We start from the raw sequence: 22187 nt of genomic DNA on the forward strand, positions 1-22187 counted from the left end.
GACTCAGATATACTCCTCTAGGATATTTATCCTAAGGAAATATATAAAAAGAAAAAGTATATATAAATGATGTCCATTTTAGTATTATAACTACATTGAGGCATTACTTATAATGAAATATTAGAAATTATCTAAAAATAAAAATTAAAAAAATAGATGATTGGCTATGAAAATTATGAATACTGGCCTAGATCAAGTAGAAGATAAAAATAAGATTTCAGAGCAACACAGAAAGTGTTTACAGTATAAAAAATATTGAATAAAATTTTTTTTACCCTACTCTAATTAGGCAAAGAAATTGGAAGACAAAGGTAAATTGAAAGTCCGGCCAGTGTGGTTCAGCAGCTGAGCGTTGACTCAGGAATCAAGACGTCACTGGTTGGATTCCCGGTCAGGGCACATGCTTGATCCTGTGATGTTTCTTTCTCATTGATGTTTCTATCTGTCTATTCCTCTTCCTTCCTCTCTCTCTAAAAATCAATAAAAACATTTTAAAAAATGTAAATTGAAAAGTTTAAATGTTCAGTATGCTGGGAATGTCAGGGAACATATTTGTTCTTGCTCTGATAACAAGTACTAATACTTATTGAATATCTACCATGTGCACGATGCTGGATTATGGACATGATGTGTGCAAATGCATTTAATCCTATGGAGTATGTTATAGCCAAGAATGGTAGAGCTGATATTTTAGTTCAGGCAATCTGTCTTTAGTCCTGATCTTAAACACAAATTAAGAAAAGTTGGAAAAGTGGCATTTCCCTCAATCTGTAACAATCATGTTTCAAAAGGTAAGGCATGGGCATTAGATATGAATGTAATATTATTTAGTAATCTCATATTATTATAACCTTAATAATTGCCAACTAACCTTTAAATTTTGTCTGTAAAGTTAAAGTAAGTTGATTTTAATGAAAAATCCTCTCATACCATCACAGAATGCTAGAGCTATGCAAAAGAGTTTGGAGATTAACAGATCAGATCCTTTATCTTGAGAGACAGAAACTGAGGTCCATAATCAGTAAGAGGCTGACTCAATGTCATTCAGCTGGTTAATATAACACACACTAGTTATAAATTCCAGGTTTCGAAATGATAGCCCAATGATATTTCTTTCTATCTTACTTTCCTCTTCCACACACACACACACACACACACACACACACACACACACACACAATTTATATATTATGTTTTAAATGTACAATAAATATGAGGTACCACGTTTGGTGTGCTTTAGTTGAACGATATAATCTTTACAACAGTTTTAAAAAGGTAAATATCATAACCTTTTTAAGACAAGGACACTGAAGCTCAGATGGATTATGTTCCCCAGGACCACAAAACTACTAGCTGGCATCCCGGTCTGATTCCAAAGCCAGTGCTCTTCCCTGCAATGGTCTGCCCCAAGGTCTGGAGAGAAAGTGCTCAAGCCCACAGGGAGCTCTGGTTACAGAGGAGGTTCCTGGTGTCTGCCACCGGAGGTTCACGTTGAGATAACTGTCTGATTTTTCTTTAGGCTCTGGACCAGCTGGCTGTTCCACTGGGTTAGAAAGAATGTAAGAAAATTCTATTTCCTGGTGTAGAAAAGGTTTCCAAGTTTGGGTAGATCCTGCGATTGGTCTTTTGTGTCCTCATAATATAATCGAGGGAAAGGAAAACATTCAGTGCAAAGATAAAGAGAAACTGAGGAGCAAAAGGACAAAATAGAATAATGATGCTTTCCTTACCTGACAAGGGTGCGTTCTAATATGCTAATGGTTCAATGGCTCAAGAAATACATTTCCTGACACCTGACAAATACATTTCCATGATCTTTCCTCTCTCACGTTTTTGCTTCCTTTCTTTTACCACACACTTTAAATTCTGTAGCTTCTGGCATCACAAGCCTAACCCTCTCTCCAGTTAGGGAGCTCTCTTAAGTCTTCAGTGTCTCTCTCCTGTACAACCATCTCATACAACAAGGGAGAGAAATTTCCAAAGCAAAGCCATTGCTTCCTGTTACAATCTATCAGTTCTTCCTCAAATTCCTTGAAAACAGGCCTCAGCTTAAATTTCCAGCTTTTTCTCTCCCCAGTCCCTCAAGTCCTCTGTAACTAATCCGGGCTTTCCCCTCCTCTGTGCTTTGGCTCACAGTGATGCCTTTATCTGGAATCCTTTTCTGTTTAATCTTTGGCTGTCTAAATTCGGTCTGTCCTTTAAGGCCCATCTCAAATGTAATCTCCCTTGCTTTTTCTGATTCTCCAACAAGATATAACTCCTTCATTCTCTATCCGACATAACACAGGGTATAACTCATAGGACTTGACATTCTGATCCATATTGCAGGTATAGTGTACCTGAACTGTCAGTTCCATTAAGATCAACTCTGTGTTACTAACCTTTGTGTTATATATAAGTAGCATCTAGAAAAGGCATTCATATTTGTAGTCAACGATAAAAAACAAAAATATTATTTGAGTAATTCAAATGAAATCAATTGTACTTCACTTCTTTCCCCTCTCTTTTGAATCAGTTAAAGAACTGGTCAAGGGAACCCAGAGAGTTTTTTGGTGTTTTTTTTTTTAAGGTACAGTTTCTTAATGGGGCACATGATTTTCTGGGTGCAGACACAACATTTGATAGACATCACTAGGTCAAAAAAGGTATGCTTGTATTATGTAAATGACACTCAAAGAGAGACCCAAAAGGGCTAAAAAAACAACCTGACAACAATCTGTGATATGCTTTTATTTCTCGAGTTTTAGTTTTGTACAGATGAACACAGGAAGCTGTCAAGTTTTAAAACTAGAAACTGTACCGAGGAAGGACAAAGTGCATTTAAGACAATCAACTGACAAAATTTCAATGCTATTGCAAATCGGGTTGAATACGGCTCCTAAGCTATTAATCCACACCCAAAGAAAATGTAGCTTTCTCCCTAGTTAGAAACAAAATTACATATCTGGTAATGTTTTCTCCCACATTCTAAAGCTAATCAGAGAAGCCAGCGCCTCACGAAAACATCTCATAAAGATCAGGAGATAATTCCTCCTACAGAGATCATGAATAATAAATCCGCGGGTTCCTGGCTGTAACGACAACATTGTTGTTTACTTTGTAACTTTTTTTTGAGGAGGAGAGGGGTAAAATGGAAAGGATGGGAGGAAATCAAATTTACACTGTAGCCCAACAAAATAACTTCACAGTATAAACACAACTCAAGCAGATTTTTTTTTAAGTGGACCTGTCGCACTTGGTAAGAACACAATAAAATGAACCGATCATCTGAACAAAGGCAACAGCCTCTCAATCACTTCGCAAGGATTTCCGCCCAAACCACCCAATTCTAGAATCGGGGAGAGCAGGCGGGTGTCCCCATTCCACACTGAGCTCCTTTCTCGGTTCACTGTAAATCCTGGGGCGACTGGGACCCTAGTCCCCGGGAAGTGAGCTGGGAGCGCTCTCGGGGTTTTTAGACAAATCTCTCCTCCTACCACACGTGACCGAGTGGCCATCAGCCGCGGAGAGAGACGCCGCCACGCACCAGCCTCGGGATACAAAGACCCGGTGCCGCCGGCGCATCCTCCGAGGACCGCGGGGCCGGCCGCGCTCAGCGTCTGCGGAGCTTGCGTAGGGGCCGCCGCAAGGCGCGCCGCTCCCGGGCCGCAGGGCGGTGCCGCGCAGCGCGGGCAGACGGGGAGGGAGCGCGGAGCGCGCGCCGCCAGCCCTGCGCGCTTGCTCATCCAGCTCCGCGGGAGCAGGGCCGCCAAGCCGCACGCGATCCCGGCCGCAGCCGCCCGCGACCCGGCCGCAGCCGCCGGACCCTCGTCCGCCGCAGGGAGCCTCGCAGCGACGTGGACTAGGGTGAGGAGGCCGAGGCCCCCAGCCCCGGGCAGGCCGAGGCCGGGCCAGCCCACACCCGCCTAGGCCCGGGCCTGCCCTTCCCCGACCGGCCCCTTGGTTCTCCCACACCTCCCCCGGGCCTTGCGTGGGCTACGGGGGCGCCGTGAGCAGCACTTACACCACGGCTCGGGAGATCATCCAGGACACCATCTTCCCGGAGGCAAGGACCCCACCTCCAGGGCGGGTGGGCGCCGAGCGCGGCGGACCAGGCGGCCAACGGCAGGCCGCGCGCTCGCCGGCTCCTCGCGCTTCCCGGGGCCGCGCTGGTGCCCTCGGGAGCTGGGCCGATGTGTGTGGATGTGTGTGTGTGCGCGTGTGTGCGCGCGCGGCGGCCCGAGTCGCGAGGCGGTCGATCCCTCGCCCGTCCCCGCCCGCCGGCCGACCGATCCTCCGCGGAGCCAGCCGGCCCCGCCCCTGCGCTCAGCTGATAGGCGGCGGCGGCGGCGGCGGCGCGTTGGCGGAGGCCAGGTCTGGGCGGCGGAGCCCGAGGTTTGGGTAGGTGGGTGCGCGAGCGAGGGGGACCCTGGCCCGAGGTGAACGGTCTGGCGGCCGGGACCCTGCGCTCGGAAACCTCCCCCCTCCCCCTCTTCCTCCGCAAGTCCCTGGGACGTCCACCCGGCGTGGAGGCGAGGAGTGGGCAGGAGGCTGAGAAAGGGGGCTTTGGAGGTCGGGGTGGTCCGTGCGTGTGCGAAAACACAAAGTAGCAAAAGTAGCAGGAACTCCCGTGTCACGTGGACTCGCCTGGACCAGGCCGTGGATTCCGAAGAGGCCAGATTTGGCGGCGTTATTTAGCCACATCCGGTGTCCTCCCTGTTCCCTGAGTCCCAGCGCCCTGGGCCACTGGAAAGTGCTGCATTTTAAGGGAAAAGGAGGGCGGATACCTGCACTGGCCTTAGGGTGTTCCAGGATTCTCTGGTGCGTGGTGCAATGCAGGGAGGGGCAGAGGAGGAAAGCATGGGATTTCCTGTTTGCAGCAGTGGGTGTAGTATTTATTGATAACGCTCTCCAGGGCCTCTTAGGGCACCTTTCCATCCCCAAATCTGCAAAGCCAGTTTTACCGACACTCGTGTGAGCCTGCCAGATATTCAAAGTAAAGGCTGGGCCTAGGACTACTGACCTGTTCTGCTGTTTTCAGTTGTCTGTTTTTTTTTTTGGGGGGGGGGGGGTGTTGGATTACTGGGTACACTTCGCAGTTCTTACAGATAGCATAATTCAGGAGGTAGAATTTTAAAGCTTTTTTTGGTGGCGGTACCAAATTGAGAAAATGACCTAAAAGTTTAGTCGTGTCTTTTTTTTTTTTATTCTCAGTCAAGATAGGGAAAGATAATTCTAATGTTTAGATGGTACAAAGAATAATGGATGACATGTGGGCCTCGAGTCTTTAATTCAAGTCCAAGAAAATATAATAGCTTATTTTGTGGCCATACTGTAATTTACTCTTTTTGTTCCTCAGTTTCCCCATAGTAAAAAGAGGCTAATAATACCGTAGCCTACCTCTTGCCTTTTAGGGGTGACATGAAGCAATGCTAAATAACATGTTTAGGAAGTTCTCAGAGTTGCTTGGAAGAAAATCAAAGACACATAAGATTAAGATTATCCTGAGTTCTTTTAAATTCCCAGGGGTTCAATAGATTTAGTAATATTTTGATTATTTAAGAAATGAGCTCAGAAGCTGTTTTATACTCTTAAGTTGGGTTCTTTTTGTTTACTCATATTAAGAATGTATTTTAATTTGAGGAGTCTTGCTAATGAAAATTTGTGTTTGTTCAGAATCTTATTTTTGGCCATTAGCATTATTTGGGGATCAGGTGTGCCACATAAGCACCAGTTTTCTGAAAAATCTTGCGCAATAAAAACTCAAAATCATTTGAATGGCATTCAAATCCCTCCATGAACAGGTCCTGAAATTTTTTTATAGCTTTAATTTTATTGTCTTCTCAACTGCTAATATACCTTTCCTTAGCTCTCTTCTCGGAGCCAAGTTGTTTTTTCATGCTCAGTGATTTTTTTTTTACTTTAATGATTTTCTCCCCATTCTCTGTCAGAATCCTCCCCCAACCCCCACCCCCAGTGTTCTATGCAGTGGCGATGGCCTTGATTTTCCTCAGTAAGAATTATTCATATTTTTTCTAGGCTCCCATAATTTATTACTTGAGTTTCTATTTAATGCCTGTGCCAATCTGCTTTATATTATGGCTATGTTTTACTGATGTCTAATCTACTGGATGGTAAAATGTTTGAGGACAGGTATAGTATATTAGATATCTTTGTGTTTTCCCAGTGTCTAGAATAGGGTAATTGCCCAATAAAAGTTTGAATAATATTAGTTACTCTCTGAAGTATCACAACTTGACAAAATTTCAGCCATGTACAGTGTAAGTCTCTTAAAGATCTAAGTCTTTCCTGTCTTCTTAATTTGGGGTCATCATTCTGAATATAAATTATTTCACTGCATCGTAATATAGTAATGCGTACCAAGTTGTTATGTTGTTGAGTTGACCTCTACACCCCAAAAAGCCTAGGTAGTGTTTATTCCCTTTTGATACATTGGGAACTGAGGTTTAGATAGCTCACTGCCAGTGACCTCATATCTCATAGGAAACAGAACTGAAACTGTAGTCCATGCTTCCTGTGCGTTCTTTACATTATACTCTGAATAGAGGCCCAGTACACGAAATTTCGTGCACGGGTAGGGTCCCTAGTGGCTGCCGGCTGCTGGCTGGGGACTTCCTTCCCCGGCTGCCAGCTGCTGGCTGGGGTCTTCATTCTGCGCTACCTCCTGGTGGTCAGCACATGTCATAGCAAACGATCGAACTCCCAAGGGGACACTTTGCATATTAGGTTTTTATATATATATGGATAGGTGAATTGTGCCAAGGCAGTGGGTCCAGTTGGGGAGTGCCCTCTAGGGGGACGTTGGGAGACATTTTTGTTGTTATTGTTGGAACGACAGGGGCTAATCAATAGCGTTTAGTGGGCAGGTTTCAGGGATGCTATAGTTTTTTGCAGTGTGTGAGCTATCCTGAACAAAGAATGTCACAATGTGTCCTGCATGGTTTAGGAATATCCTGCCTGACATCTGTGTACTATTTGTAATTATGTGAACTTAGAGCCTCCATTTTACATATAAACTCATGGTTTTAACTGAGACTGAATTTTCCATTGTTTATTTCCACATGCAACCCATGTGAAAGGAAGATTTATTTTCTTCACAAGTTGACCAACAGTTGACAGTTTTGAAAAATTGCATCACAAACAACTTTGCATTTATAGCTGTCACGTGTAGCTACTAATTACATTTATGTCTTCTAGTTCAGTTTTGTTTCAGGATTAATATTGAAATACATATTATCTTATAAATTATTTCCATTTCCCTTTTCCATTTATATTTTATTTAGGGTATACGGATTTTTTTTTTTTGAAGTCCATAGGAATATTGTTATTAATTTCATGTCAGGGTGACAAAGCAGAAGTTGGAAAATATTTTTTGGAAGGGGGAAATCAAGTCTGATGTGATTGAGTATTGTTGGTCTAAACTAAGAGTAATTTCATCTGAGGAGGAACCTCTCATGAAAAGTGCTTAGATTTTAATAGTGGGTGTTTCTAATCTTTGTATATTTGGGCTGTGCCTTGAGTAGTTGAGATTACTCGTAGGTGGCCATTAAATTAGTGCTTCATGGTGCAAGGCTAGACTCTAGAGACAATGGAACAAAAGGAAATACATTACCAGCTGCTCAGAAGCTTTTAAAGTGTGGTCTCATTGGCGTACTTGAGATCATTTCCTGTATTCAAGATAAAAATTATTTGTTTAAATACTAAACTTCTCATATACCACTAGTATTCATTTGTTGTGTTATGAAGTGCTTCCTTCATTGTGTTCTGCAAAGATGATTTTCATTGGGTATTGAGTTGAATCATGGTGGGAGATAGCAAGCATATTTAGGGCAAAAGGAGACATATTTCTACTACCAGTAACAATCTGTCTCCTGTTAAATGGGGATGATAATGTTATGTAAATTAAATGCCAAGGGTTTTAAAACCTAAAGTAATTAGACCATATTAAGAGAATTGCTTTCTTTTTTACATCTTCATTTAACAGTGTTCCTGGGGGAGTATGTGGAATATGCATCTTCTACATGTTAAAGGAGTTCATTTGTTAGGAAAAGAAAAGAGTGTGAAAGTACCTAGATGAGTAGGTAGTGAGAGCAGAATTACAGGGCACAGAGATAGTATCTAATCTAGTAATTATTAATGAGTATGTTAATGAGACTAGATACTGGGTCACCTTCCCATTTTTAGTGGAGGAGTATTTTCAAGTGCTTGAAAGTATTTTTATTGAGAAAAGGCTAAAATTACTAAACGAGTCTGCCTATAATAGTTGTTTAGAAACTAGTGTGAGGGAGGGGATCTTAAAGAGAATGACTTATAAGACAAAACCTGTTCTTTTTCCACCTGCTGCTAGATGAATATTTCTTCTGTCTTGGCCAGTCAGCATTATGGTATTGTGGTTACCACAGAGGTCACATTTGGCATCTGACATTGAAATCAAATTATAAAAGAAACTAGAGGCCCAGTGCACGAATTTGTGCACCAGTGGGGTCCCTCGGCCTAGTTTGTGGGATCGGGCTGAAACCTGCTCTCCAACATCCTCTGAGGGGGTCCCAGATTGTGAGAGGGCGCAGGCCAGGCCGAGGGACCCTACTGGTGCACGATCAGGGTGGGGAGGGATGCGGGAGGTTGGCCAGCCAGAGAGGGACTACTGGAGGGCTCCAGGGCACGTCCAGCCTGTCTCGCTCAGTCCGGATCGACCAGACCCTAGCAATAAGCCAACCTACCAGTTGGAGCTTTTGCCTCCTGGTAGTCAGTGCTCGTCATAGCGACTGGTCGACTGTCTGCCCCCTGGTGGTCAGTGCATGTCATAGCGATCAGTTGAGTGGCCTTAGCATATCATTAGCATATTACGCTTTGATTGGTTGAACCGATGACCAGACATTTAGCATATTAGACTTTTATTATATAGAATAGTTTTGAAGATATAACAATCAGACTGCAGAGAATAGAAAGATTAAATTCTGACTTAAGTATTTTACTACAGATATTAATAGAAAAATATAGTTACTAGCCAACAATGAAGAAAGCAAAATTCATCTGTGATGGCTGGATCTATGGAACACACATAGTAAGGAATCCAAGCATATCTGAGGTTCTTATAGATTTGAGGTAGTAGCTTTACTTGCAACAATTAAGAGCTTTTTCCACCTTCAGGGTAAAAAAAAAAATGGTTTTGTGTTTGATTATATTAAATGGCAGAAATATCTAGTTCAAGACATATTTGAAACATTTGCACTATTCATTTAAAGTAGACCAGATTAGTTCCCAGTTTTAAAATTTAGGTAGATCTATAATTTCAGGTATTATGGGGTTACAGTCTAATTTGCAGAAAGCTGCAATTTTATGTTTTTGAGCGTTAATTCAAAGCACATGGAATAAAATTTAAAAGGGTAAACAATGAAGTTTGTTGTCTTTTATTGCCTGTCTTCAGTTATCCAGTTCTCTTCAGAGGCTATCTGTATAAACCACTGTATTTTTTGGTTAGTTTGTTTGTTTTGCCAGAGTAATGTCTAGAAACAGATTCAAATATAGGTATTTAGTCTAAGACAGGGGTCGGCAAACTCATTAGTCAACAGAGCCAAATATCAACAGTACAATGATTGAAATTTCTTTTGAGAGCCAAATTTTTTAAACTTAAACGTCTTCTAACGCCACTTCTTCAAAATAGACTCGCCCAGGCCGTGGTATTTTGTGGAAGAGCCACACTCAAGGGGCCAAAGAGCCGCATGTGGCTCGCGAGCTGCAGTTTGCCAACCACAGGCCTAAACTAAATAGGGAAAGGAAAATACTCAATACCATCCAGCTCTAGCACTCCACTTGGAGGAAGGGAAAAACCCAGTTTGAGCCACTCTTGCCATATATGTAGGGTAAGGGAAATACATAATTCTAACCTCCCCCAGCTATCCTGTTTCATGGAAGGGAAGTGGGGAGGTGGGGACTGAAATATTGGTGAAGCTCACAGTCTAGAGAGGTACAGGGTCACTGAAAGACTGAGACCTAATCATAGAACTCTAGAACGCCCCATTCCCCCACCATACCACTACATTACTAAAGACCTATTTGCCACAGTTCCCCTTATCCAGTGCATCATGTCTACCTTTCAACAACAGCAACAAAAATTACAAGGCATACTGAAAGGCAAAAAATACAGTTTAAAGAGAATAAGCAATCATCAGAGTCAGGTATGGAAGGAATGTTGGAATTGTTAAAGCAGGAATTAAAACAACAACAACCATAATGGTATTAATAAGTTTAGCATTTTAGTGGAAAAAGTAGGCAACATACAAAAAATAGATGGATATTGTAAGCAGAGAGGTATAAATTGAAAGAAAGAATACAAAAAGTTAGAGATCAAAAAGTATAACAGGCCCTGGGTGGTATTGCTCAGTGTTAAGAGTATTGGCCCTCACACCGAAGGGTCAAGCCTTAGATTTCTGGTCAAAGGCATGTATCTGGATTGCAGGTTTGATCTCAGGCCTCGGTCAGGGTGCATGTGGGGTGCAACCAATCTGTGTGTCTCTCTCACCTACAAATATCTTTCTCTTCCTTTCTCTCTCTCTCTCTCTCTCTCTCTCTCTCTCTCTCTCTCTCTCTCTCTTGCTCTTCTCACTTTCTCCCTCCACTCCCATCTTCCTCCCTTCCTTCCACACTCTAAAAAAGTCAATGGAGCCCTGTAGTGAACCCCTTTCATGTCCTGTGTGGTTCAGGGGTCAGGTTCAGGGTTCGGGCTCTGGAGGAGGCCACATACAAATGAAAGAGACTAGAAAATATTAATTTGGAAATATTGGGGGCCAGGTGGGAGCCCAACTCAAGGGTAAGGACTCCGCCTCGCTCTGGCCTTGGTATCCCTTTTATTAAGACTATGGGATACACCCATAGCCTTTAGGCAGGCAATTCCAATAATAGCCAATCAGCAAGAATTTACATAAGACTAAAAGATGGAAGTTACTTTAGCTACCATTGTCTCAACTAAACTGTGGGTGGTTGGCTCTGACCTTTCAGAGCTTCAAGGTTGACCAGTCTTCCCGGTTTCTGGTCCACACCTCTCTGCTAGTGAGGACAATGGTCGGCTTCCAACAGAGCCCTAGCTGGTTTGGCTCAGTGGGTAGAGCATCAGCCTGTTGACTGAAGGGTCCCAGGTTCGATTTCGGTCAAGGGCACATGGCCAGGTTGCAGCTAGATCCCCAGTAGGGGGCATGCAGGAGGCAGCCGATCAATGATTCTCATCATCGATGTTTCTATCTCTCCCTCTCCCTTTTTCTCTGAAATCAATAAAAATATACATATTTCTAAGAAGCATTGGGAAAAAATATTCTCGGGTGAGGATTAACAACAACAAACAGAAATGAAGTATACCTCTGACAGGCCCATTACTGGACTTGACAAGGCTCAGGAAAGAACCCCTGAACTTATGAATGTGACAGTAGGATATTCCAAAACTGAAAAGCAAAGAGGAAAAAAAACACACGCAAAAAACGGGGGCAGAGTATCCAAAACATGGGACAACTACAAAAGACATATGGTGCATGTAATGTGAATGCCAAAAGAAGAAGAAAGAAAAGAGAAGCAATATTTGAGTCAATAATGACAGAATATTCTCAGATTAATGTTAGACACCAAACCACAAATCTAGAAAGCCTCACCAAACAGGATATATGTAAAAACAAAACAAAAACTAAAAAACAAAAAAAAAACTACACCTAAACATAATGCATTCAAACTTCAAAAAATTGATTAAAAGAAAAAATTCTTGGAAAAAGCCATAGGAAAAAATCCCGCCTTACCTGTAGAGGAACAAAGATGAGGATTACAGTAGACTTTTCCTCAAACACCATGCAAGCAAAAAGAGTAGAGTAAAATAAAGTATTCAGAGAGGGAAAAAACATACCAATGTAGAATTCTGTAACCTGTGAAATTATCCTTCAAAGGTGAAGGAGAAATAAAGACTTCTCAGACAAACAAAAATTGAGGGAATTTATTGCCAGTAGACCTGCATTGCTGTGTTAAAAGAAGTACGTCAAAGAGAAGGAAAATTTTACACATCAGAAACTGATTTACATAAAAGAAGAGCATTGAAGAAGATATAAGTGAAGGTAAAATAAAAACTTGTTCTTCTTGTTCTTAGTTGCTCTAATAGAAGACAGTTCAGAACGATAGTAGCAATGTATTTGTGTGTATGTGTGTATGCATACATATACATATGTATACGTGAAATGGATGAAAGCAATGATATGTGATGGAAAGGAAGAATTAGGAATATTTTGTACTTATAAGGTACTTTGCACTACCTGAGTAGCAGTGTAGTGTTATTTGAAAATGGATTTAGATTACTTGTAATTGTGTATTACAAACTCTAGGACACCACAAAAAAAAAAAAGTATAATTGATATGTTAAAAGGGGGGAGAAAATTGAATCACAGTATGCTCAATTGAAATCACAAAAGCCCTGGCGGTGTGGCTCAGTTGATTGGGCATCATCTCATATACTGAAAGGTTGCCAGTTAGATTCCTGGTCAGGGCACATTCCTGGTAGTGGGCTCTATCCCCTGGAGGGTATGCAGGAGGTAGTCGATGGAAGTTTCTCTCTCCCTCTTTCTTCCTCTCTCTTTAAAAATCAATAAAATATTTTTTAAAAGATGCAAAAAGCAAAGTCTACAAAAGGCAGAAAAAATGTGGAAAACAATAATAGGGACAATAAGCAGAAAACAGTATGGTAGCAAATATGGTAGGTGTTAATCCAGCTACATCAATAATCATCTCAGTAGACTAAATATATAAATTAAAAGACAGATTATCAGGGAGGATTAAAAAACTAGATTTTACCATATTTTGTCTACAAGAAACCTACTTTAAAAACATACAGATTAGCCAAAACCGGTTTGGCAAAGTGGATAGAGCGTCAGCCTGCGGACTGAAAGGTCCCAGGTTCGATTCCTGTCAAGGGCATGTACCTTGTTTGCAGGCACATCCCCAGTAGGGGGTGTGCAGGAGGCAGCTCATCGATGTTTCTAACTCTCTATCCCTCTCCCTTCCTCTCTGTAAAAAAATCAATAAAATATATATTAAAAAAAAACATACAGATTAAACATAAAGGAACAGAGGAAGATATATGCTAGCACTAATCAAAAGAAAGTGGAAATGGCTATATTAATTTCAGACAGCAGATTTGTGAGCAAGGAAAGTTTCTAGGGATAAAGAGGGCATTACATATGATAAAGGGGTCAATACTCCAAGAAGGCATAACAATCCTTAATGTAGAAATAGGGGAATCTTGCTATTATTAGAGACTAACAGTCATCTCAGAATTTAGACAGATCCAGCAGGCAGAAAATCAGTAAGGACATAGTTGAACTCAACGGCACTTTCAGTCAGCTAGATATAATTGACATAATCTATAGACTACACATTCTTCTCAATCTCACTTGGACCATTCATTCACCAATATAGACTACACATTCTTCTCAATCTCACTTGGACCATTCATTCACCAATATAGACCTCTTTCTGGGTCATAAAACACCCCTTATCAAATATAAAGGAGCAAAAATCATAACATCTGTTCTCAGACCATGGTGGATTAAACTAGGAATCAATAACAGAAAAAGAGTTGGAAAATTCTCAAATACTTGGAGGTTAAAAGGCATACTTCTAAAAAGCACATGGGTCAAAGAAGAAATCTCAAGAGGGATGGAAAAAATGGTTTGAACTAAATGAAAATGGAAATATAACTTAATAACTTTAGTGGGATACAATTAAAGCAGTGCTTAGAAGGAAATTTATAGCATCCAATTCATATATTAGAAAATAAAGATCTAAAATCAGTCATTTAAGTTTCTGTTTGAGGAAACTAGAAAAAACAAATTAAGTCAAGTAAGCAGGAGAAAAATAATAAGAATTAGAGCAGAAATAAATTGAAGATAGGAAATGAATAGAGAAAAATCAACAAATTCAAAACATGGTTCTTTGACAAGATCAATAAACAGTCTAGGAAGGCTAAAAGAGAGAAGGAACAAATTGCTAATATCAGTTAATGAAAGAGAGGACATCACCATAGATTCAATAGATGTTAAAAGTATAATAAAGGAGTATTATGACCACCCCTATGCCCACAAATTTGATAACCTAGATGAAATGGGTCACTTCCTTGAAAATCACAAGAAGAAATAGACAATCTGAATATGAGTAGCCTATGTCTATATCTATCTATATAGATATAAAAGAAATGGAGTCAGTTATCTTTAAAACAGAAAGCACAATGCCCAGATGGGTTCATTGGTAAATTCTACCAAACACTTAAAGAATAAATAATACCATTCCCCTACAATCTCTTCCAGAAGACAGAAGCAGAGGGAATATTTCCATATCATTCTATGAAATCAGCATTACTCTGGTAACAAAAGAAAACTACAGACCAATATCGTGAACATAGATAAAAAAAACCTCAACAAAGTATTAGTCAGTTGAATCCAACAATGTATAAAAATAATTATTTACCATGACAAAGTGGGATTTATCCCAGGTAGGCAAGGTTGGTTAGCATCTGAAAATAAGTTAATGTAATTCATCACATTAATAGTCTAAAGGAGAAAAATTACTTGATCATATCAATAGGTGCAGAAAAAACATTTAACAAAATCCAGCACCCATTCTCTGTCTCTGTCTCTCTCTCTCTCTTTCTCTCTCTCTCTCTCACACACACACACACACACACACACACACACACACACCCTCAGTAAATGAGAAATAGAGGGGGGGGCCTTCCTCACCTTGATAAAGAACATTTACAAAGCATACAGCTAACATTATACTTAATGAAAAACTGGAAGCGTTTCCACTAAGATCAGGAATAAGGCAAGGATGTCCCACCATTGCTCTTTTGCTTTTTTTTTTTTAAAAAAAAAATGTTTTCATTGATTTCAGAGAGAGGAAAGGGGAAGGATGAAAGAGCATCATCAATTGGTTGCCTCCTGGACGCCCCCTACTGGGGATGGAGCCTGAAACCCAGGCATGTACCCTGATTGAGAATGGAACTGGGACCTCCTGGTTCATGGGTTGATGCTCAGCTGCTGAGCCACACTGGCCAAGCCCACTATTGCTGATTGAAAAGGAAGAAATAAAACTTACTTTGTTCACAGTTTTCTTTCTATATGATCATCTATATAGAACATCCTAAAGAATCAACAAGAATATTCCTGGATTATAAATAATACAATAGCAAGTTGCAGGACACAAAGTTAATATACAAATGTTAATTTTTTTCTGTATATAATCAGAAAACAAGTAGAATTTGAAATTGAAAGCACCATATTTTAGTGTCCCCCCAAATGAGTTACTTAGGTATAAACTTAACAAAACATGTATAAGATCTATATGATGGAAACTATAAAATTCTGATGACAGAATGAAAGAACTAAATCAATGGAGCGTTATTCCATGCTCATGGCTGGGAAGACTCAATATTGTCAAAAGGTCATTTTTTTTCAATTTGATCTGTAGATTCAGTAAAATACGAATCAAAATCCCAGCAAGTAATTTTGTGGATATTGACAAACTGATTCTAAGGTTTATATACTGAGGCACAAGATGCAAAATAGCCAATTCATATTGAAGAAACAGAACAAAGTCAGAGAACTGACACTACCTGACTTCAAGACTTAATATAAAGCTACTTTAGTCAAGACCATGTGGTATTGGTGAAAGCACAGACAAATGCTAGTGGATCAGTATAATAGAATAGAAAGCCCAGAAATAAATCCATTTAAGTAGAGTTAACTGACTTTAGACACAAAGGAGCAATGATAATACATTAGAGCAAAGTTAGTCTTGTCAACAGATAGTGTTGGTACTACTGGATATCTACATGCAAATAAATAAATCTAGATATAGACCTTATTTCCTTCCCAAAATTAACTAAAAATGTATCATAAACTTAAATGTAAAATGCAGGACTCTAATAAAACTCCTAGAAGAGAACATAGAAGAAAACCTAGGTGACCTTGAGTATGGTGATGAATTTTAGGTACACCACAAAAGGCATTATCCATGAAATAAATAATTGATAAAGCTGGACTTTATTAAAATTAAAAAATCTGCTCTGTGGAAGACACTATCAAGAGAATAAGATATGCCACAGATTGAGAGAAAATATTTGCAAAAGACATCTGATAAAAAATGGTCCAAAATATGCAGGGAACTTTTAAAACAATTAGGAAAAAAAAAACCTGATTTAAAAAATGGGCAAAAGTCCTGAAGATATACAGATGGCACACATATCAAAAGATGTTCAACATCACATATTAGGGAATTGCAAATTAAAATGAGATACACTTATTAAAATGGCCCAAATTTGCCTGGCCAGTGTTGCTCAGTGGTTGAGCATCAACCCATAAACCAAAAGGTTGCTGGTTCGATTCCGGGTTAGGTCACATGCCTGGGTTGCAGGCTTGATCCCCAGTGGGAGTGTGCAGGAGGCAACTGGTCGATGTTGCTCTCTCATTGATGTTTCTATCTCTCTGTACCTCTCCCTTCCTCTCTCTCAAATCAATGAAAAGAAACAAACATATATTTTTTTTAAAGGCCAAAATCCGCCGAAACCGGTTTGGCTCAGTGGATAGAGCGTCGGCCTGCGGACTGAAGGGTCCCAGGTTCGATTCCGGTCAAGGGCATGTACCTTGGTTGCGGGCACATCCCCAGTGGGGGGTGTGCAGGAGGCAGCTGATCGATGTTTCTCTCTCATCGATGTTTCTAACTCTCTGTCCCTCTCTCTTCCTCTCTGTAAAAAATCAATAAAATATATTTAAAGGCCAAAATCCAAAACAGTAACATCACTAAATGCTGGCATAGATGTGGAGCAACAGGATCTCTTATTCATTGCTGGTGAAAATGCAGAATGATCTAACAGATCCAGCATTCACACTCCTTGGTATTTAGCTAAAGGAGTTGAAGAGTCATGTCCACCCAAAAACCTGCATATGGATGTTTATAGCAGCTTTATTCATAGCTGCACAAACTTGGAGACAATCAAGATTCTTCAGCAGGTGAATAGATAAATAAACTGGTATACTGAGATAATGGAATATTAATCTGGGTCAAAGAGAAACGAGCTATCAGGCCATGAGAAGCCTGGAGGAAACTTGAATGCATATTACTAGATGAAAGAAGCCAATCTGAAGAGGTTGTATACTGTATGAGTACAACTATATGACATCCTGGAAATAGAACTACGTAGACAGTAGAAAAATTTGTGGTTGCCAAGGGTTAGGGGTGAGGGAGGGGATGAAGAGGTAGAACACAGAGGATTTTTAGGGCAGTGAAGTTACTACATTGATATAAACATGTCATTGTATATTCAAACCCATTGAATGTACAGTACCAAGAGTGAATGCTATAATTAATTCATGGGCTTTGGGTGATAATGATATGTCAATGTAGGGTTATCAATTGTAACAAATGTACCACTGGTGGGGGCGGTTGTATGTGTGGCGACAGAAGGTATATGGGAACTCTCCTTTCCTCTTGATTCATCTGTAAACCTAAAACTGATCTAAAAAAAAAAAAAATGAAGTTATTGAGGTGTATCCTCTGTTTAGTTCCAATAAACTTTTATTAAAAATTTTTAAATTAAGTTTATTAATGAAAAAATAAATCTCAGAAAAATGCACAAAGGCAATTTACAAAAGTAGTACAAGTGGCAGGACATACTATTCCTAACTAGAGCTAACACATGGTCCAAATTCAGAACTGGATCTTGTTCGAGAAGCATAGTTCAGCACCAAAAGTTATTAAAAAGGAATTCCATTTGTTCTTAATGAGCATTAAAAGGAATTTAATTCATAACCAGATTAATAATTATTATAAGGTCTTTTCTCCTCATTTCTCCTACTGCCTGGGAGCTTCTCGCAGCTCAGACTCTTAAAGCTTTTTCCTCAAATCCCAGTTAACAAGGTTGCCCTCCCCCTAACATTCCTTACTGTTTCCTTTGTCACATTGATCAACTTAGTATCAGTAAGTCATTCCTTATTAGGAAAGGAAAAATAAGTGGAGGGAGGAAGGCTGTGGACATTCACATGTTAATAAATTTTCCCATGTCACTAAGAAATATTCAGGCCCCTTGACATCAAATCTTTGTCTCTTAAGAGCTATATTATTTTGCATAGGTTGCTTAGCTCTAGACTTAGTTTTCCCATCTGCAAAATGAGTATACTAATAGTACCTACTTCAGGAAGTTATTTTGAGAATCACATGAAATAAGCATTGGCATATAGCTTGATACATAGTACGACCTCAATGATTATTAACCATTATTCTATTTTTATAAATGTTACTGCTATTTAGAGCTATGCAGCTCATATTCCTGAAATTGTATTTCAGATTTTGGATTCAAAGTTTGATCTTTTTATCACCAAGTATTGATTCCCTCTTCTTTAACCCCAAGAAAGATAGAGTTGAGCAAAGAATTTATTATATTGGCAATTGTAGGTAGAGAGAGAATCGAAGAGCTGGCAAGTTTTTAAAGCCTCTGTCCTAAACAACAACAACAACAATAAACACAGCTGCTTTCCATTCACTGAGCACAGGATGAGAGGAAACAGACTTCAACTTTTAGTCGTGAGTGGATTACTGAGGTGCCATAATGAGCTGCTGCTGATGTTTTAGAAGTCACCTTATGATGGAATAGTAAGTGTGCCATGCCAGCACAGCCAAGGATTCGGCGAGACTGAGGGAGGGCCGGTGAAGGATGAAGAAAAGACAGACAAAGAGAATAAGCTGGGTCTAGGTGGATCTTCTGTGCCTGGCTGAGGCCACAGAACAGATCCAGACTGTAAGCTGATGTTTTATTTTATAGTCAGAGGTAAACAAGGTAATTTACAATGTTCTTATAAGTTTCACTTGTTTTGGCAGCACTTGCTGCCCCTCCCACAGCCCATTAGCTACCCAGGAAAGATCTAGGGAGCAGTCACAAGATCAAGCTTAATTATGCTTAGATGGCTGTGCCCTCCAAGCTGGGACTTGTTTGCAACTTTGCCAGCAGGTCAGTCCGAGGCTTAACCCTATAACCGCTCCCTACAAGTAAGGAGATAGAAAGAATAAAATTGGCAAATTTGGTGAAAAATAATTCTGACCTTAAGTGTCTTTCATGCATTCCATTAAATTGCAACACATTTTATAATTGGAACTAGAGGCCTGGTGCATGAAATTCGTGTACGGAGTGGGGGGTGGTACCCTCAGCCCAGCCTGCACCCTCTCCAATCCGGGATCCCTCTCACAATCCGGGACCACTGGCTCCTAACTGCTCACCTGCCTGCCTGCCTGCCTGCCTGATCGCCCCTAACTGCCCCCCCTGCTGGCCTGGTCGCCCTCAACTGCCCCCCCTGCCGGTCTGGTCACCCCTTACTGCCCCCCCTGCCGGCCTGGTTGCCCCCAACAGCCCCCCCTGTGGGCCTGGTTGTCCCATGCAGCCTGCTGCTTGGTCATTTGGTCACCCCTCGCTAACCCCCCTGCTGGCCTGGTCGCCCCACGCAACCTGTTCGATCATCCGTTCGGTTGTGATGGTCACTTAGGCTTTTATTATAGATAATATAAAAATTTATGTCTGTAAATGAATAAAGTATGTTTTCTAGGTAGCCATTGGCATGTTTTGTTGTTGTTTTTTTACCAGGGGAAGAATAACTGAAATATTATAAACTCTATCCATAGCATCCAATAAGGTGACATTGAAGTGAGCTGATAATATGGGCATTCATGTGTCCTGATGAATTTACAGTGTTTAGCAGGTCCACGAGTCCAGAAACTGAGTTCAAGCTCTGACCCTTCCTCTTATTGACTGGGAATCTTGAGCAAGTTGCTCAGTTTTTGATTCTTTCCATCTTCATCAATATACTACTTATGTCTCAGGCCTTGCAACATTTTTTATTTTTTATTCATGGAAATTTTGGATATATACAAAAGCAGAGAGTAGTAAAGAATCCCCATGTATTCAACAACTAATTTCAACAATTATGAATGCATGACCAACATTGATTCATCATTACCCTCACTGACACCCCCCTGCCTAAGATTATTTTGAAGCAAATTGTATAACTTAATCTCTGAATATGTTAATATATCTCTCTAGAAGATAGGCCTAGCCTCCCTCCCTCCCTTCCTTCCTTGGTACCATTATCCTTTCCTTCCCAAAGAATCAAAACAAAATCATAACCTTTTAATATTATCAACTATCCAGTATCCATATTTCTTCAATTACTGTGTATATTTTTTTCCATTGTGGAAAAAATAGTTTGCTTCTTTTGAGATAAAAATAATGTCTGTGCAGTGTTCTGTCTCTTAAATTCTTTTAATCTGTAAGTTTTTCTTTTCTCCACCTCCCCCCTATTCCCTGTACTTTTTTTGTTGAAAAAGTTTGGGTTATTTATTCTAGCGTTTCCCTTAGTCTTGATTTTGTTAATGGCATACCAGTGGTATCATTTAACATGTCCCTCTGCCCCTGCATTTCCTACAAATTGGTAGTTAGATTTAGAGGCTTGATCAAATTCAGATTTGAGTTTTTTGGCAAAACTACCTCATAAGTTGTATTGTATATAGGCACATAATGTCTCTTAGCCATTGATGGTCATTGCATAAATCCATTAAGTCATCAGGAGTTGCAAAATGGTGGTATTCTTATTTCATTTCTTTCTGATATCTAATAACCAGAATATTTTAAAAGAGAGATATTTCCCTTTGTCAGTTATTTATTACCCTAAGGTAAAGTTTGAATAGGAAAGGAAGGATAAATGCTCAGATATTTACTTTCATTTATCAATTTTGAAACTAATGAGTTGATTTCTTAGGATCCTCTATGGATGATGAAATCTAGTATTTTTATGAATTCAAAAATTTAAAAATATTTGATGTTTTAGTCCATTAGTTTACTTATTGATGTTCATATTGGCTCTTCAAGTTGACATGACCTTAGTAGTCCTGGATTGCTTCTTTTTTTTTGGTATGATACGACATCCCAGGATCATCCTGTAAATGTCCTGACCCAGACCTGGCATCAGCCGTTTGCTCAAAAAATCTTGGTATTTAGAACTACAATCTGGGTGCTATTCGTACTCATTGTTACTTAATTTTTCAGTGAACAGATAAAAAAAACCAGGTTTTTAATTATTTGTTTTTAATGCATAGACACTGTACTTGGCACTTGGAGAAGCAGATAAAAAACATGGTCTTGACTTTGTTAATAATTAAATCACAGTGATATAAATGCTAAAATATTTGGCTTTGGTATGAAAGCTCTTAGGAGGCTGATCCTACATGGAGTGGGAAGGGGGGGCATCAAGTAATAGCACTTTACCTCAGCTTTGAGGAATAAAGTGAAGAGAAAGTACTTTTGAGGGTGAGCCTTTGTCTTTGCAACAGAGACCTGACCAGTATGAACCTCAATTTCCTCTTTTATAAATATTTTACTTTTCTTCAAGTTTTCTCTTTACTCATAATATGGTATACTCTTGAGCATTTGTCCATGTATTTTGATAGGACAAGATTCCTTGAAGGGAAATTGCTGAGTTCAGGAGTACATACATTTTAAACTTTGTTATATATACTGCCAAATTGCTCTTAGAAAAGGTTATAACAATTTACAACGTTTACTAACAGGAGACTTGTGCTCATTTCTTCACACCCCCAACAGTAAAATCTTATTTTTTAAAATTTATTTCAGAGAGGGAGAGAGAGAATAATTGACTGGCTGCCTCCTGCAGGCTCCCTCCTGAGGATTGAGCCCACAATCCAGACATGTGCCCTGACCCAGAATTGAACCGTGATCTCCTGGTTCATATAGGTCGATGCTCAACCACTGAGCCATACCAGCTGGGCAAAGCTAAATTATCTTTTACTTGGTATCACATTGTTTTGGTTCTTAAACAGAATATCAAAGGAACTAAAATATGTTTGCTTCTGAAAAGTATGGACTTACTATGATGACATTTTAAATTTAAAATATTTTTAGCACTTTTGGAACCTAGAAACTGATTTTATAATGGAGCTTTATAATCCTTTAATGTGGGTCAGTAATTTTCCATACAGTAGGTCCTCGGGTTATGTCGGAGATCCGTTCCTATTGCGCGACTTAACGCGATTTTCACTGAAAGTCGAAACCAACCTACATAAGCACCTACGTCACTCACATGGAGCACATACACAGCAGTAAT

The 22187-nt window shown here is 40.0% G+C and overlaps 2 protein-coding genes across 2 annotated transcripts in view; one reads left to right on the forward strand and one right to left on the reverse strand.

Annotated features, from left to right (window-relative positions):
• REEP3 (receptor accessory protein 3) overlaps positions 1–4236 on the reverse strand; it is an 83663-nt gene extending 79427 nt beyond the window's left edge. Inside the window, exon 1 of the mRNA XM_054729263.1 lies at positions 4004–4236. Coding sequence (XP_054585238.1) covers positions 4004–4035 — 32 coding nt within the window. The 5' untranslated portion in view covers positions 4036–4236. The remainder of the gene's footprint in view (positions 1–4003) is intronic.
• The window catches only part of JMJD1C (jumonji domain containing 1C), a 247142-nt gene continuing 228456 nt past the window's right edge, over positions 3502–22187 (forward strand). The window contains exon 1 of the mRNA XM_054729260.1: positions 3502–3846. The gene's annotated coding sequence lies outside the window, so the exon portion shown is untranslated. The remainder of the gene's footprint in view (positions 3847–22187) is intronic.

This window comes from Eptesicus fuscus, chromosome 17 (assembly GCF_027574615.1).
Source record: "Eptesicus fuscus isolate TK198812 chromosome 17, DD_ASM_mEF_20220401, whole genome shotgun sequence".
Lineage (NCBI taxonomy): Eukaryota > Metazoa > Chordata > Mammalia > Chiroptera > Vespertilionidae > Eptesicus > Eptesicus fuscus.